The 12,667-nt window shown below is 46.2% G+C and overlaps 2 protein-coding genes across 2 annotated transcripts; both read left to right on the top strand.

Moving 5' to 3' along the window:
- The first annotated feature begins 2,150 nt into the window (after nt 1-2,150).
- Nucleotides 2,151-3,909, top strand: LOC130493278 (SCAN domain-containing protein 3-like). The gene is made up of 3 exons (XM_056866985.1): nt 2,151-2,858; nt 3,472-3,592; nt 3,839-3,909. The coding sequence occupies exons 1-3, from the start codon at nt 2,151-2,153 to the stop codon at nt 3,907-3,909; spliced, it is 900 nt and encodes a 299-aa protein (XP_056722963.1).
- A 1,004-nt stretch (nt 3,910-4,913) lies between these two features.
- Nucleotides 4,914-10,989, top strand: LOC130493270 (zinc finger protein 436-like). Its single transcript, XM_056866973.1, has 4 exons — nt 4,914-5,124; nt 5,296-5,687; nt 5,841-6,718; nt 10,569-10,989. The coding sequence occupies exons 1-4, from the start codon at nt 4,914-4,916 to the stop codon at nt 10,987-10,989; spliced, it is 1,902 nt and encodes a 633-aa protein (XP_056722951.1).
- Nucleotides 10,990-12,667: the final 1,678 nt, after the last annotated feature.

The raw sequence follows: 12,667 nt of genomic DNA, 5'->3' as shown, positions 1-12,667 counted from the left end.
GTGGTTGTGCTTGCAGGAGCGCTGGAGGCCGCCAGGAAGGGTCAAGGTATGTGGGGCAGGGAAGGGGGGGAGCAGCTCCCCCGGGCTGGGCAGCCCTGCGAGGGGGTCTCTCGAGCACAGCAGGGCCCGGAAGGAGGAGGCGAGGCGGTGCTCCCCAGGAGGGCGGCCAGCCAGGGCAGGATCCGGCCCCTCTGGACTGGTGCAGATCAGCAGCGAGAAGCCCGGAGGGGATCCCGTTTCTGCCCAGGCCGGGAACAGATTCCCTTCCTGGTCGTTGCAGCTAAGGGCACAGGAGCCGGGCAGGCTGGAGTTTCTCCCGGTCACTTGGCAACCCCAGCGGAAAGGCCTGTGGGCTGCCAGGCAGAGCCTTATAAGGCAGGGGAGGGCAGTTTCCGGTGATAGAGCTGGCCCCATGGAAACCCACCCCCACCGAGAGAGAGGAGGGGCCCTGGCCCTCTGTGGGTCCCCGTTTACCGCGCTTCTTCCTAGGGCTGAAAGCAAATTGAATCCCCACGTGGTGTCTCTGGGGCAAAACGTAGCCCTGGTGGGAGGAACCTCCTCTGCCCCCCCCCCAAATAGGAATCTTTTTCTCTGCTATGGCCATTGGGATTCCTTTGGAGTAGGAGATGTGCAAATACAAGCAGGGCCCTCCTTTGGCAGACGGGCGTGGGTGGGTAGGGTGGTGTTGCACAACATAGGATTCCTGTGGGACCATCAAGGCATCCTGACCACCGCCACCCATCCCTTTTTGTCTCCTGGTTTGTAACTTTTCTAGCCCCACCCTCCCAAGTGGGCAGATCAGAAGAGTCCCAAAAAGAGAATGTGGGTCTGGGGGGGGGATCCTTTTCTTCAGGGAGGGCTGCTCAGAGCAAGAGGCCAGATGCCTTAACTGGAGGGGGCGGAGACTCTTTTTGGGAAGGAGGGAAATTCTCAGATGACGGCAGCCTCTTCGGCAGGGTGTGCCTATTCCTGCCAATGACTCCCACCTGAGCTTCATTTCTCTGACAGCATCAGGCAGCAGGTCTCAGGAGGACGGTTTCATAAAAAAAGGGGGGATACTGTTGGGATTTCCATGTTGGGTGATAGATGACTGGTCGTTTTTACAAATATTCTTTAAGTTTGTAATCTGTCCTGGGCCTTATCAAGAAAATGAGGCTTGAAGTGCAGAAAATAGGTCAGCAGACCAAAAACAAGATGAAGAAGAACTGGTTTTTATATGCTGACTTTCTCTACCACTTAAGAGAGACTCAACCCGGCTTACAATCACCTTCCCTTCCCCTCCCCACAACAGACACCCTGTGAGGTAGGTACAGGGCCGGATTTAGGTTTAATTACCTAAGCTATTAAAGGTAATGGGGCCCTTTATATGTCCAGATAACAGGTACAACAGCTTGACCTACATTCAACTGTGTTGCACTGTAGTCTGTAGCTGCATGCTACATGTTGCCATGCAGCCAGTCCATGCAGAATGTAGGCACCCTATATATCGAAATGAGCAAACCAGTGATATTTTAGGGAGCAGGCTAGCAGGCGGGGCCCATTACTTACATCATAGGAGCCTACACAACACAAAACACTGTTGCTGTGTGTAGGGTTTATTGTATTTGTTGTTTATCTTATATTTTGGAAATGTACATCCAGGTTTTTTCCCTTCAAATTTTTTGGGGCCCCCCAAGAGAGTGGGCCCCTAACCTATAGCTTGTTTAGCTTATACGTAAATCTGGCACTGGGTAGGTGAGGGATCAGGCTAAGGAGGATCAAGGTGAGGCAACTTCAGGGGACTCCATTTTGGATGGTGTTTGTAATAACTGCAATTTTACAGCTCTTCCAATGAACGATGTACATGCATTGGCAAGGCCTGTACATGGTAAGATTCTGAAGGCAGCCTTGAAAAGAAATCCTGAGCCTTTTAATTAGCATCTTATTTTATGCTTTTATTGACATTGTAGACAGACAAAAATGATGGAGTTTTGCATAGGAGTTGTGCATGTGGGAAGAAAATCACGTTGGGGCCACTATGCCAGATGCTGTTTTTGTCTTTTCTCTCTCCTTCCCATTTCTCCAGGGAGAACCTGAGTCTGGAAGAGAAAAGCATCGTGTAGACGTTTAATTCTGCAGCGCCATTCCTAAGGGATCATTCTGAAAGGCAAATGGAGAAAGAAGACCCCACAGGCCCCAAATCAGGGGAGGTATCAGAGGGGAGAGGAAAAGCCCCTCACATCCTCCAGGTTGGGACTCTGAAGGAATTCCTGGAAAGGAGGCCAGGAGATTTGATGCATCGGCAAGCAGGGGAGAGTTCCCCTTCCCTCATACAGTGGGAAGCCCTGTGGCAGGAGTTCCTAAGGACAGTGGAAAACCCTCACTCTTCACCGGGAATCCCTCCCTTGCCAAAGAAACGTTCACCCTGGGAGGACACGAAGGCCTTTCTGGCCTCGTTTGAGCAAGTGGCCGAAGCCTGTCAGTGGCCCCAGGAAGAGTGGGTGACCCGACTCCTCCCAGCCCTCATTGGAGAAGCTGAGCCTGCCTTTAGCAGCCTGGATGTCCGAGACAGAGAGGATTATGGGAAGGTGAAGATAGCCATCTTGCGATGGGACGCCCTGAACCGGGAGAAGCAGCGTCAACTGTTCAGGTGTTTCAGCTACCAGGAAGCTGAGGGGCCCCGCGGGGCTTACAACCAACTGCGAGAAATGTGCTGTGGGTGGCTGAGAGTGGAGAATCACAGCAAGGAGCGGATCCTGGAGCAGCTATTGAGTATCTTCCCCCTGGAGATTCAGAGCCGGGTGAGGGAGAGCAGCCCCGAGAGCTGCTCCCAGGCGGTGGCCCTGGCCGAGGAGATCCTCTCCAGGCAGGAGAAGCAGGTGAAGCCCTTTTGCTGCTGGGCCTGAGTGCGGGAGTGCCTGATGTGGAACAGAGGCTGACATCTGTCTCCATCTCAGGGGGCTTCAGACTTGGTGGGGTCACCTTCCCCCGAAAGAGCAGGCCATGTGGTTCTAGATGCCCTAGATTCAAGCCCCACTGCCATCACACCAGGTCACAGGAGCATCCTGGAGCACTGTCTGCAGGCTTTGACCACCAGAGTCACAAAGATCTCCTTGCTGATCCCTCCTACTGTAGTGTTTCATGGCTTCCAGTATGTTTCGGGCCTTTTGGTGGTGGTGCCTTACTTGTGGAATTCACTGCCCTGGGAGTTTACTCAGACAAGCTTGTTGCGCATCTTTAAGAGATCTGATGCAAAAACCTTTTTTTGTTTGTTTTGGTGGTTCTGCGTATCATTGGCATCTGCGGCCTATTTATTTTTATGTTGCTTTCAATTTTGTGTATTTCAAGTTTTTATTCTCAATATCTTCAGCACTTGAGCTAATCCGCTGAATTCTGGGAGGAAGACACAACCCTCCCCTCTCTTCAACCCTCCCCCCTGCCCATACTCTGTCATTCTTCCCTGAAAGGGTCTGTTCCACTCTGCTGTTGCAGGTTCCCTTGGAGGAGGCAGCCGGGAGCATCTCTGAGGCAGTCAAGGCTCCATCTGAGAGTGAGCAGAGGCATCCCTTGATGGACATTGAGGAAGAGGAGGATGGAGAGACCAGCCCACTGGGTAAGGAGGGAGGGAGGCCTTATAGAGCCGGAGATCAGGGAGACTTGGAAGCTCCTTCGGGGGCTCTCAGCAGTGGCTCCTTCTCTCCTTTCAAAGGCTGCATCCCTGTCCTTAGATTCTCCAGAGGACTTTCTATTCTTGGGAGAGGGGCTGGTGACTTAAGAAGAGCCTTGCTGTACTCTTTCCTACAGGGGTCTCCAAGATGTCTTTGGTCCTTCTCAGTTCTTTGCCCCCTCGCCCTTCTAGAAATCAGGGTGGTTCCCTTTGGACTGTTTGGTTTCTTTGAGAAGGCTTTCCCCCTGTTTTTCAGGGGCTGAAAACCAGCTCATGCCCTGTGTCACACCTATCTCAAAACTACAGGTTTTTGTACTTCAGCAAGAGTCACAGAAAATCAAAAGGGGAGGGGTCCTGGCTCAATGGAAGAGCCTCTGCTTAGCATGCAGAAGGTCCTTGGCTCAGCCCCTGGCATCTGCAGTTAAAAGAACCAGGTAACAGGTAATGTATGAAAAACCTCAGCCTGAGACGCTGGAGAGCTGCTTTCAGTCTCAATAGACAATACTCGCCTTGATGGACCAATGGTCAGATTCAGTATAAGGAAGATTCCTATGTGTTTATGTGTGTTCATGTACACACCAAAACAAAGTGAGGTGAACAAATCTTTAGCACCTTTTTCCTTTGAAGTATATATGGGGGATTTGGAGGAGGGGAGGGAAATGCAGAACAAAAAAACGGCTTCATTGCAAGGCCAGGCACAGGTGTAGCCAGCTCCTTACTTTGGGGTTGAAGGAGATTCTGAGGAAGGAATCAAATTACCTTCCAGGAAAAAAGAGTGACAGATCTGACTTGGTTTCTTGCATGGCTCCTGACTGGATCTCTCATTATTCCAGCAGGAAGCATAGGGGAGAAGGCCAGTGGCATACAGGAGTCATCATTGGAAAATGCTATGGAGGAAGACTCTGAAGGAAACTTTAGGGATCCAAATGGAATCAAGAGGAATGAGGAAAATGATGCATATGAGAAGAGGGATAAGCCCATTCCTTGCCAAAGAGGGAACTTATGTGAAATTGCAGTCCAAGAAGAAAGGCCAACCAAAAACAGAGGGAACGAAGGTCTCCATTCTGACCAGAGAATCCACTGCAGGAAAAAAGAAATGGAAAGAGTGGCTTTTAGAAAGACCTTTATTCAGAAAATGAGCATTGATTCCCAGAAAGGTATTCCCTCACTAGAGAAACCGTATTACTTCGTGGAGTGTGGAAAGAGCTTCAGTCGTCAAACAACCCTTGCTTCACATCAAAGAATTCACCCCTGTTATCAGGAGAATATGGAAGATGAGAAACTGCATCAGCTATCACCGCACAAAGCTAAAAATCAAGAGATGAAAGGAGACTTCTGGAATCGAAGTGGACACAAGAGGCAGAAAGGAAGTCACCTGGCTGAGAAGAGGGATCAACCCAATCCTTGCCAAGGAACGGATTTCCAAGAAAAAATTCATATGACAGAAAACATTACTTTGCATCAAAGAATTCACTCAGGTGAGCCGCTGTATAAAATCTTCTTTGATTTAGGTCTAATGTTCATTAATGAATGCTGTTATGTACCCTAAGAAAGAAGCAGTGAAATAAGTTTGGTGTGGAAAGAACTTCAAGGGCAGGTCAGACCTCCTTGCATGGGTGCTAACGAGATCTCTCTCCTTGTTCCCACAGGGAGTGATCAGGAGAATGAGGATGATGAGGAACTGTCTGGGTTACCATTGGGCACAGCTAAGAATCAAGAGGTAAAAGGAAATTTCAGGAATCTCAATGGAGCAAAGGGCCATGAAGGAAGCCACCTAATTGAGAAGAGGGATCAACCCACTCCTTGCCAAGGAGGGGATTTCTGTGAACTAACTCAAATGGCGGAGGAGAGTGGAATGGACTTCTTCGATCAAGTCCAGTATAATGTGCATTTGCCAAAGCACAGTGGAAAGAACACTTTGAAATGTTTTGAATGTGGAAGGAGCTTCAGCTGTAGATCAGAGCTACTTAAACACCAAAGAATTCACACGACAAGGAAACTGTATAGCTGCTCATCCTGTGGCAAGAGCTTCTCACGTAAAGTAAGCCTCATTCAACATCAAAGAATTCATTCAGAAGAGAAGCCATCTACCTGCTCAGGGAGTGGAAAGAGTTTCTCTGATGGAAAAAAGGGCACTATACATTTTCCAAAGCATAGTAGAATGAAGGCATATACATGCTTTCAGTGTGGACAGTACTTCAAAAACAACTCGGAGCTCCTTGTGCACCAAAGAACCCACACAGGGGAGAAACCTTTTGAATGCTCAGAGTGTGGAAAGAAATTCCGTAGGAGTCATGATCTTCAGAGGCATCAAAGAACCCACACAGGGGAGAAACCTTTTGAATGCTCAGAGTGTGGAAAGAAATTCCGTCGGAATTACCATCTTCAACAGCATCAAAGAACCCACACAGGGGAGAAACCTTTTGAATGCTCAGAGTGTGGGAAGAGATTCAGACAGACACGCGATCTTCAGAGGCATCAAAGAACCCATACAGGGGAGAAACCTTTTGAATGCTCAGAGTGTGGGAAGAGATTCAGTCAGACATGCGATCTTCAACGGCATCAAAGAACCCACACAGGGGAGAAACCTTTTGAATGCTCAGAGTGTGGAAAGAAATTCCGTCGAAATTACAATCTTCAACAGCATCAAAGAACCCACACAGGGGAGAAACCTTTTGAATGTTCAGAGTGTGGGAAGAGATTCAGACAGACACGCGATCTTCAGAGGCATCAAAGAACCCACACAGGGGAGAAATCTTTTGAATGCTCAGAGTGTGGGAAGAGATTCAGTCAGACACGCGATCTTCAACGGCATCAAAGAACCCACACAGGGGAGAAACCTTTTGAATGCTCAGAGTGTGGGAAGAGATTCAGTCAGACACGCGATCTTCAACGGCATCAAAGAACCCACACAGGGGAGAAACCTTTTGAATGCTCAGAGTGTGGGAAGAGATTCAGTCAGACACGTGATCTTCAACGGCATCAAAGAACCCACACAGGGGAGAAACCTTTTGAATGCTCAGAGTGTGGAAAGAAATTCTCTCAGAGTTGTAATCTTCAGAGGCATCTGTGGTGAGAATTTTTGTATTAAACATTAGTTTGAGTTAAGAAAAACCATCCTATATACCTGAATATTATAACCTGTAGCTTAGACTATGGCCTTCATGAAACAGACCTTTAACTGACCCTAAATTCCAAACTAACCCCTGACCTTAAAGGGGAACAGGATACAGCGTCGCTAGGAGTCAGTCAGCTAAATCAGATTAGGTGCCCCACATTATGTTATGAGAACAGCAAGGTCGCTGAGACCAGCAGCAAATTATCTGGGGAATTGTTATTACAGAGCTGACGGGTAAACAGGCAGCTTGTCAGGGACCCCGGACCCGAAAAGGAATTATTTTGGAACACAACATTTCCAAACAATATTGGCCATGATTTGTGAAAAACTCATCTCCTCAAGAATGTGACAAGGAGGGGTCCGTTTGAGACCATCTCCTCATGGTCTAGCCTATAAAAAGGCGTTCCAGAGGTCCAGTCTTTGTCCTTCTAAGGGAGAGACCATGGCCTCATTGCCTTCTGTCTCTTTCTTGGAATGATCCAGAGATCTCTGATAACTGTTTGTCTGTGTGTCAACTTATATGTGGGTCTGTTAAATTCTGCCTTGAATATTGAAGCTAAGTACTGTTTCTTTCCTTGCTTTATATTTTCTTGTAAGTTTAATAAACTGTCTGATTTACTGTTATATATCTTGGTCTATTGTCTAAGGGTGCCTTGAACTCACGGTCTGTCTTTTCCTATTACATTCTCTGGCTTTGCTTTGGTAAGAGGCAGGCAGAGAGAAGTCCATGCACAACAAACGTAAAATTTCTCACATCAGTTTGAGGTTCTACTGAGATGTATTGGCTTTCTTTCTGCCTGCGTCAGGATAAAGATAAGTATGTTTTGCTTTGTAAAATTCAGTTCAGTGAAATGTGGGTTTCAGGGTAAGTCCATCTTTTTTCTGCTGTTTCTGCGAAGATAGAAGGTTCTTTCCTTTTTTGTGTAAAGTTCAGTTCAGTGAAAATGTTAGTTTAAGTTAGAGTAAGTTTCAGTTGTTTCTATTGCTGAGTATTGTGAAGATAGTGCTTGAAGAGTTCGCTGTAATGAAGATAGTCAAGAGTTTGTGACGGTTTTTGTGAAAATAGTGATTAAAGATTGTAGTGATTGAAGATTTAAGTTAATGCAAGTTAAAATGCTGCCACTAGAGGGGGTGATTGACAAAGAAATGGTAGTTAGAAAGAGGTAGAAAGCCAGAAAGGCATTGGCTATGTGAGTAAGTGTAGTTTTTAAGAGTCTTGTGAGCTATTTTTTTTCCTTTTTGGGTTTGTTTGCTTTGTACTGGACCCCTGTACAAAGGAGCAGTTCTGTTTATTTTGAAGCGTTTTTCTGTCCTATCCCCTGTTTTCTTCCTTTAAATTAGTGTCAAGAAGACACAGCATTTTGTACAGGAGGGTAGTCCAGTTGGCCGCCCCCCTCCTTGAGAAGGTAGATCTTGTTTTCCTTCTCAGGGACGCGGCGGCCAGTATTTTAGCTTGTGTATATTCTGACTATTCTTAAAGAATTTTGACTGTTATGGTGCGTCTTTTTATTTATTTTTCTGAGTCCCTGGGCAAACGAGCGAGTTTTGAATTATTTTGAAGCATTTTCCTTTACTTTCCTCTGTTTTCTTTCAATGTCAAGAGACATACGCATTTGCTCAGGAAGGAAACTTAGATAAGTCATCCCTCCTTGAAAGGACTTTTTCTCCTCCCAAGGACTGATGACCAGTGTTTGTGATTATATTGGCTTTATATTGTTACAGGTTTTTCTTTTTTCTTTTGTAATCTTATTCACTGTTATTATATAAAAGGTATGGGAGGGGGAGGAAGTGTGTGAGAGTGTGTTGCCCAAAACAATTGGTTCCACAAGCACGTACATCCTACCCCAATTAGCCTTATAAGCCCGTCTCCCCAGACAGAGACTTATCCTGTGGAGACTCCCTGACGGGAATCTGAACAGGGAACCTCTCATCTAGACTGGGCAGCTCCTGTTAAGTTTATGAGCTTGTCTGTATGCGAACAGATGAGCAGTCTCCTTTTCACCTCTGCTTTAGTTTATAAGTTTACTGGGGGACAGAGCCCGGCCATAGAAGAGTACTAGGCTCTGTGTCCCAGTATTCAGCCACCCTAATCAATCCATTTTCCCCCTTTATAAGCCCTTGCCCTGGAGGCACCGTTGCTATAGCAAAATTGGCAAGAACTGACGCTGAGGGCAGGACAGTATGGCCAGCTGAAACCCCTAACCCTCATGTGCTCATTACAGATGCCATTTTAACTCAGGCACAACAATTACAACAGAATATCTTAGCTGTCCTGGAATTAGCTTTTCCAAAAAAGGTCGAATGGGGGAAAATCAGGGATGTAAAACAACAAGAAGCTGAATCCCCCAGGGAGTTTTTAGCAAGGCTGGAGAAAGCACTAAAACAATATTCTAACATTGATCCAGAAGACGCTGCACAGGCACCCCAAGTAGTCCCTTTGATTATAGATGGCCTGCTTCCCACCTTAGGAAAATTTATTAAGACGGCTATAGTAGGATACCATGCCAAACCAGTTAGTGAAATTATTGAGGCAGCAACTCAGTTTTGGGACAACCTGCAGGAACAATGGGAAACAGACAAGGAGGCAGCCAAAACAATGCTGACTCTTAAACTAGAAAAGTTGCAAAATTCCACAGCCCCAGTTGCTGACAAGCATAAACCTTCCACTAACTCTGCCACAATTCCTTCCTCCGCCTCAGCGTCAGCACTGCCAGTCATTGCTATAACAACAGTGCCTCCAGGGCAAAGGCTAATGCCCCTCCCCGCTTGGGCACCCCCTCTCCCTCAGGGACAGCAGCCACAGACCTACCAGCCCTGACAGCCGAATAAAAATCAACAACCTCACCAGTCCAGACCACTCTCTCAGCCAAATCCGAATATTATTTGTTACGCGTGCAATCAGCCTGGGCACATTTCCAGAACATGTCCCTTAAACCAACAGCCTTGGCAAGGAGGCCCCCAAACTACTCAACCCCAGAGGCCCCAGTGTAGTGCAACCACCCCCATGGCACCGGCCTTCCGCCCCCAGACCCATAGCTCCCTGTGAAATGGTATGTGCTTTGGCCCATGCGGCTCACCAGGTGAGCCTCATGGGAATGGGGGGGGGGGTGGCTACCCAAATTTAGAAATCATGGTAAGCTCTGGGAATACACCTGGAGGCAAGACGTGAAACCCAGGCATGTTCCACCTGTCAACAATTCACAACAAATAAGCCCAACAGGCAACAGAGTGCCTACCCATGGGTCTATGGCCCGTTTCAACATTTACAAATTGATTTCATTGAATTACCACCGTGCCAGGGTTTCAGGTATTGCCTGACAGTAGTTGACCTGTTTAGTGGGTGGGTGGAGTGTTTCCCAGTAAAACATCAAACGGCCGAGGTCACAGTGAAATGTTTATTTCAAGAAATCTTGCCTCGTTTTGGGATACCTGTAACTATTGGAAGTGACTTAGGGCCAGCTTTTATCTCTGATGTATTCAAACATGTCCTGGCATGCGTGTCCATCAAACACGCCAGGCACACCCCGTATCGCCCAGAAAGTTCAGGCGCAATTGAAAGAAAGAATGGGGATATCAAGCGAAAACTAGTTAAGCTGTATGCTGACACTGGATTGTAATGGGTGGACACTCTTCCCATAGCTATGATACACTTGCGCAACACCCCAAACAGAAAACACAGCTTGATCCCGTTCGAAATCCTGTTTGGACAACCATTTCCTTTCATAACCCTCCTCACTGTACCAGCCTGACAGAAGAAAGCGACATGGTTACTAAATATGTTTTGTCTTTTTCAAACCTCTTAAGGGTCATCCACAGGGAGGAGCAGAACGCACAATCGGTTCCGGCTGACGTGGCGTGCCATAACATCCAACCAGGGGACCTGGTGTGGATACTAACTTATCGCAGGAAAAACAAGTTCCAGCCTAAGTGGGAAGGGCCGTACGAAACGCTCCTGGTTACAACGACTACTATCAAAGTCCAGGGAAAGGACCAGTGGATACACGCTTCGCACACAAAGCTTGTCAACCCTGAGACGCATCCTGAAGCAGACCGAGCCAGCCACGAGCCAGGCCAACCAGGTGATGACAACCGTATCCCGACTCTCACGCCCCTCTTCACGATAACAGAGGAGGTGCTGCCTGCGACCAACAGCCAAGTGCCCCAGAGAGAATCATATCTTTTGCGGTCACGCCACCAGCAGCCCAAGACACTTCATGACCCTTGAAGCCCCAAGTGGAGACTTCGGTTTGGGAACCCCAACGAGCGCTGACCTTTGTACATACTTTAGCCCCCTGTACCAGCTGAACTTGTCGCAGGCCCTGAGGTAGAACTAGGATTGTGTTGGGATGGCATGCCTCCATAAGGTTGAAATGTCTTAAAATGTATTAAAAAGATTATGTCATTTCATAGTAATTACTTCCTTGACTGGAATAAATTAGCTCATAGCTTACTTGTTATTTAGAAGTGGCAGCTTCTGCTATTTATAAACTGAAATATTTGTACCTTCTGAAATACTTGAGTTCTGAACTTTCCAAGTCCCAGCTGCATGACTATGGAATGTTTCAGTTACTGGAATGTTACCTGACTGTGGCATTCCTGCTCTGAATTGAATTAGCACAATTTCAAGGACATTGAATGATATAAATTGAGGTTTCTCTCAGCCTACAGGTAGAGAGATACCTGAGGATATACCTATGGTCTTCTCTCCATCGACCAGGAGATGTAAAACACTTGTATCCTGATCCACACAAGGATCAATTGCCATTTATGTCTTGTCTCTAAATACTAGAGAAACCTCACAGAGAGATACTATGCCATATAGAGATACTATACTTGCCTCTTGGAGGGCTGGTTGTCTGGAATAGATTGTCTGTGCAAATGTTTCATCCTGAAAGGATGAAATCTTTTATACTTTAAGGAGTGTAAGAGAATGGATCTTGCCATATTTGAATATGGAGAGCTTGTAGAAGCCACTGTCACTGAGAGCTTGAAAAAGCCACTGGCTAGATGCAAGTCTCATACAAGATCTGTCTTAAGTACGGACTTCCTGGTCTCGTGGACAAGATGTAAATGCAAGCTTCTCTAGGAAGCCCATTATAGAGCATATCAGAGGTCCCTCTACACAGGAGGGGAGCACTGAATACACTCTGCAATCATTTCTAAAGATTGAGGTCTGACATGGAACTGCCTGGCATACATACATATGCATTACAGCCAAACACTGGCTTATACATAAATACTCTGATTGGAATACATATAATTGGAAATGCATAGATGGAGATCTATGGAGCTCTAAGCTCTTTAAACATACATATGTTCAGACTCTCTCTAAAGATTGGCACTGCCAGAGAGAAACTGTAGAATAGAGTTGTACAACTTTACACATATTGGCAAAAGCTACACATATCTTTAAAATACTGATTAAATACAGTATAGTTGAACCATCAAAAGGGCTCTCAACTATACAGAAAATACTTATATCAATACATGCTTAAGCATGGCTAATACATAGTCTTTTCTGATCTGAATATGGGTTTCAGACCCATAGATCTTAAACATATAGAGACTTTGTGGTTTCATAAACTTCAGTCGCAAACAGACTGCTGGGAGAGCGACAGAACCAGCTCTTACATTAAATTATGAAACCAAGGAGATCTCTTCTATTCTTATAACTACTAAAGGCATTGAAATGACAGAAAGATACTTAGAGAATACCTGAAGGAATCGAACTATTCTGAAATGAACTTATGAAATCCTTACAGAGACTCTACAATGACATAACTGGGTAAAGTATGTCTTATAATTAAATGATTTAAATTAGAATGCTTATTCAATGTACTAACCATTATCTTATAAGATTTCTGTATACTGTATTGTTTCCTGAATGAAATATATACTTAAGG

The sequence above is a fragment of the Euleptes europaea genome, chromosome 1 (assembly GCF_029931775.1).
Source record: "Euleptes europaea isolate rEulEur1 chromosome 1, rEulEur1.hap1, whole genome shotgun sequence".
NCBI classification, from domain to species: Eukaryota; Metazoa; Chordata; class Lepidosauria; order Squamata; family Sphaerodactylidae; genus Euleptes; species Euleptes europaea.
Note: the sequence above shows the minus strand (reverse complement) of the source record. Positions and strands in the feature narration are given on the sequence as shown.

Excerpts from the sequence above, each read along its gene's own strand:
- LOC130493270 (XM_056866973.1), top strand. The coding sequence starts at position 4,914 with ATGGAAGATGAGAAACTGCATCAGCTATCACCGCACAAAGCTAAAAAT. Across the intron at positions 5,688-5,840 it reads GCAAGAGCTTCTCACGTAAA|TACTTCAAAAACAACTCGGA; the intron begins GTAAGCCTCATT and ends CAGTGTGGACAG. Across the intron at positions 6,719-10,568 it reads AATCTTCAGAGGCATCTGTG|GGTCATCCACAGGGAGGAGC; the intron begins GTGAGAATTTTT and ends AAACCTCTTAAG.
- LOC130493278 (XM_056866985.1), top strand. The coding sequence starts at position 2,151 with ATGGAGAAAGAAGACCCCACAGGCCCCAAATCAGGGGAGGTATCAGAG. Across the intron at positions 2,859-3,471 it reads TCTCCAGGCAGGAGAAGCAG|GTTCCCTTGGAGGAGGCAGC; the intron begins GTGAAGCCCTTT and ends CTGCTGTTGCAG. Across the intron at positions 3,593-3,838 it reads TGGAGAGACCAGCCCACTGG|AAATCAGGGTGGTTCCCTTT; the intron begins GTAAGGAGGGAG and ends TCGCCCTTCTAG.